The 3,787-nt window shown below is 47.0% G+C and overlaps 1 protein-coding gene across 1 annotated transcript; it reads left to right on the top strand.

Moving 5' to 3' along the window:
• Positions 1–264: 264 nt before the first annotated feature.
• Positions 265–3,243, top strand: LOC133543024 (radial spoke head protein 3 homolog B-like). The gene has a single exon (XM_061887380.1). The coding sequence runs from the start codon at positions 370–372 to the stop codon at positions 1,369–1,371; it is 1,002 nt and encodes a 333-aa protein (XP_061743364.1). The 5' UTR covers positions 265–369; the 3' UTR covers positions 1,372–3,243.
• The last annotated feature ends 544 nt before the right edge of the window (positions 3,244–3,787 follow it).

Consider the following 3,787-nt stretch of genomic DNA (forward strand, 5'->3'; position numbering starts at 1 on the left):
AGGTAGAGAGCGTTTGAATGTAGGGTTCAAAATCTTTTTTAAAGGCACAAAAGCCAGGTCGGGTATTGAGAAACTTACATTTATGAATATAAAACTTAGCCAATAGAATAATGAGGTTGCGAAGGCACAATTCATTTTCAACTTTTTGTTCATACAGTGTAAAACCAAATATCACATCTTTAAAACAAAGCACCAATTTGTCATGAATATTGTAATGCAGTCATTTTAACGTGAGCCCGCGTTGCGACCAGCGCGTCACATGACGTCACAAAGAGGCGTGAGGGTAAAAACATGTGCATGTGTTTTTGAACATCTTCAGCAGGTGTAGGCTGTATATTTTCTAATAATCTTTGTAAGTTATTTTACCGGATGGCTTTTGTTTCAAATAGCCAGCGAGGTAAAAGTGGAACCTACGTGTTCTCTAGTCGACCCAGACCCGTTGAGAGCCGATCCAAGTGCAGTTCTGGGTCTCCCACAGAGCAATCTCAGTATGGAAGTATTATGTATGATCGGCGTGTCATCAGGGGAGGCAGCCGGTCACAACACGTGTTGCCGGCCAAGTCAGCAATGCAGGCCGCCGACATCCAGCAACAGCACAGCTTCAGGGGGAGGTCCGTGGATCTCATGCGGTCCAGAGAAGCCTGGTTCAAGTCTGGTGACGCCCTGCCCGGCAGAAAACACGTTGACGTGCAAACCGAGTCCTACCTGGAAGAGCTGAGTCTGATTTTGGTGACTAAAAACATCGACTGCCAAACGGATAGCTTCCTCGATCGACCCGCATCTCCGCTCTTCATCCCCGCCAAGTCCGGCGATGACGTCGCCACGCAGATCGAGGTGGGGGAGCTGTTCGACTTCGACCGGGAAGTGCAGCCGTTGTTGGAGGTCCTGGTGGGGAAGACCATTGAGCAGTCCCTCCTGGAGGTGCTGGAGGAGGAGGAACTGGCCTGCCTGAGGGCCCAGCAGAGGGCCTTCGAGCAGCTGAGGAACGCTGAGCTGGCGGAGCTGCAGCGCCTGCAGGAACAGGAGCGGCGGCGCAACGAAGAGAAGGAGTGCAGGATCGCCCAGCAGAGGGAGGCAGTGAGGAAGGAAAAAGAAACCGCTGAGATGATCGCCGCGCAGGCCTGTGCGCAGCAGTTTTTGGCCAAACTTTTCCCCGCGGTCTTTGCCTCGCTGAGGAGACACGGATACTTTTACGACCCCGTGGAAAGAGACATCGAAACCAATTTCTTCCAGTGGCTGATGGTGGCGGTAAACGACACTCTGGAGAAAAGGAACTCAGCCAGACTCTTGCTGGACACCATTATCCACGATATTGCTGTGACCAGCCAGGATTTCTTTGCGGACCTGGAGCCGATCATACTTGACACATAGACTTGAAAATGAGATGCAAGGAACCTGCTTTTTAAAACAACACCAATTGTCACTCGTGGAAAGGTCAAATTCCATTTAACAGCATGGATTTTGTAAAAAGTGTACAATATGTTTTTGTAATATAATTATTTTTGTTTAGGAATGAATTCTTTTTCATTACAAAATATATTAGTCAATCCTCATAATCGGTACCAATCTGCTAAAAAATTAATTTAAATGTTTTTGTTTTTTTATTTTAATCTGTCATTGAAGTACTCAAACTGCGTGTTGTTTCATTTCAGGAAACTGTATTTCTTTTTTGTATGTGGCCCCATCCATCCATCCATTTTCTACTGCTTGTCCCTTTTTTTGGATTGTGGGGAGCCCATCTCAGCTGCATTCGGGCGGGGTACTGCAGTGTACACCCTGGACATGTCGCCACCTCATCGCAGGGCCAACACAGACAGACAGACAGACAGACAACATTCACACTCACATTCACACACCAAGGTCAATTTAGTGTTGTCAATCAACCTATCCCCAGGTGCATGTTTTTGGAGGTGGGAGGAAGCATGAATACCCGGAGGGAACCCACGCAGTCACGGGGAGAACATGCAGGCTCATAATCCGAAAATAACTCATCCATCCAACCCTTTTTTCCCCGCTTATCCGAGGTCAGGTCGCGGGGGCAGCAGCCTAAGCAGAGAAGCCCAGAGTTTCCTCTCCCCAGCCACTTCGTCCAGCTTCTAAGAACCAGGGGATCCTGAGGCGTTCCCCGGCCAGCCGGGAGACATAGTGAAGTGAAGTGAATTATATTTATATAGCGCTTTTTCTCTAGTGACTCAAAGCGCTTTACATAGTGAAACCCAATATCTAATTTTTTTATTTTTTTTTACATTTAAACCAGTGTGGGTGGCACTGGGAGCAGGTGGGTAAAGTGTCTTGCCCAAGGACACAATGGCAGTGACTAGGATGGTGGAAGCGGGAATTGAACCTGGAACCCTCAAGTTGCTGGCCCGTCCGCTCTACCAACCGAGCTATACCACCCCCATAGTCTTCCCCGGTCGGACGTGCCCTAAAAACCTCCTTAGGGAGGCGTTCGGGTGGCATCCTGGCTACTCTCCATGTGGAGGAGCAGCGGCTTTACTTTGAGCTCCTCCCGGATGGCGGAGCTTCTCACCTTATCTCCAAGGGAACCCGACGGAGGAAACTCATTTCGGCCGCTTGTACTCGTGATCTTGTCCTTTTGATGAAATCCAAAGCTCATGACCATAGGTGAGGATGGGAACGTAGATCAACAGGTAAATTGAGAGCTTTGCCTTCCGACTCAGCTCCTTCTTCACCACAACGGATCGATACAGCGTCCGCATTACTGAAGACGCCGCACCGATCCGCATGTCGATCTCACGATCCATTCTTCTCTCACTCGTGAACAAGACTCCGAGGTACTTGAAATCCTCCGAAAATAACTCATCAGAGTAAAAATAAAAGTTTTCGCATATAGTAAATGTGGTTGATTGGAAGTAGCGCACATGTGTTTGTATTTGGTCACATAATCCCTTAATAGCATTGTTCTACTAAGGTCAAAGTGCACATGTCCATCCGCGGTGCTGCAGGGATTTCCCAGGAAAGTAACATCTGGTAGAAGGTCCACACATAGGGACAGGTATAGGGGTCGGAGGTCACCGTACCCAAATTGATCACAGGGGATAGGATGACTAGTCAAGTAAATAAACTGGGTGGTATGGAGGCTGTCCGGCATCAAGATTAGACCCACTGGGTGTACAACAAATGGTATTTAAATACAGTGTTCTGACAGGAAAGCAGAATGAAGAGATTTAAAACACTTCTTCTCCTAGAGCTGCAGCTCTAGTCAGAGGCTCGCTGAAACAAATAAAGCTTTTTGTTCGACGATTCCTCGGCTCATCACCCATCACACGACCATCAAATATACAACATATATACACAAACAATGTATATATATATATATATATATATATATATATATATATACATACTAATAGCTTTGTGTCAATAAGCACATTATTCAACAACAAACTGTATTTTGAAAATAACTAATGAAGTGTAATTCTGGTCCTACCGCCCCCTCCCGGGCAGAGGGACACCGCAACTGCGTAGCTGGATCAAAAGAGACGTCGGAGACGCTTTGCTGAAAAGCGTGCGTCATTTAAAAAGGTCTGCAGTACCCGGAGGAATGTAAGCCAAAAAATGGAGGACTCTTGCCTTGGAAAAGCCAAACCATCAGTCTTATATTCCTCCTTTCTGTCTGTGTTTGTGTGTGTGTGTGTGTGAGTGCGTGTGTGCGTGTGCGTGTGCGTGTGTGTGTGTGAGTCAGGAGAGGACATCCTGACCATAAAAGGAGATGTTTGTGTGTAAGTGTCTGGAAAACAACTGCTTTTAAGTCATAATTCAAATG

The sequence above is a fragment of the Nerophis ophidion genome, linkage group LG25 (assembly GCF_033978795.1).
Source record: "Nerophis ophidion isolate RoL-2023_Sa linkage group LG25, RoL_Noph_v1.0, whole genome shotgun sequence".
Lineage (NCBI taxonomy): Eukaryota > Metazoa > Chordata > Actinopteri > Syngnathiformes > Syngnathidae > Nerophis > Nerophis ophidion.

What these genes read in the sequence shown, in the direction of transcription:
- LOC133543024 (XM_061887380.1), top strand. Translation starts at nt 370, where the DNA reads ATGGCTTTTGTTTCAAATAGCCAGCGAGGTAAAAGTGGAACCTACGTG.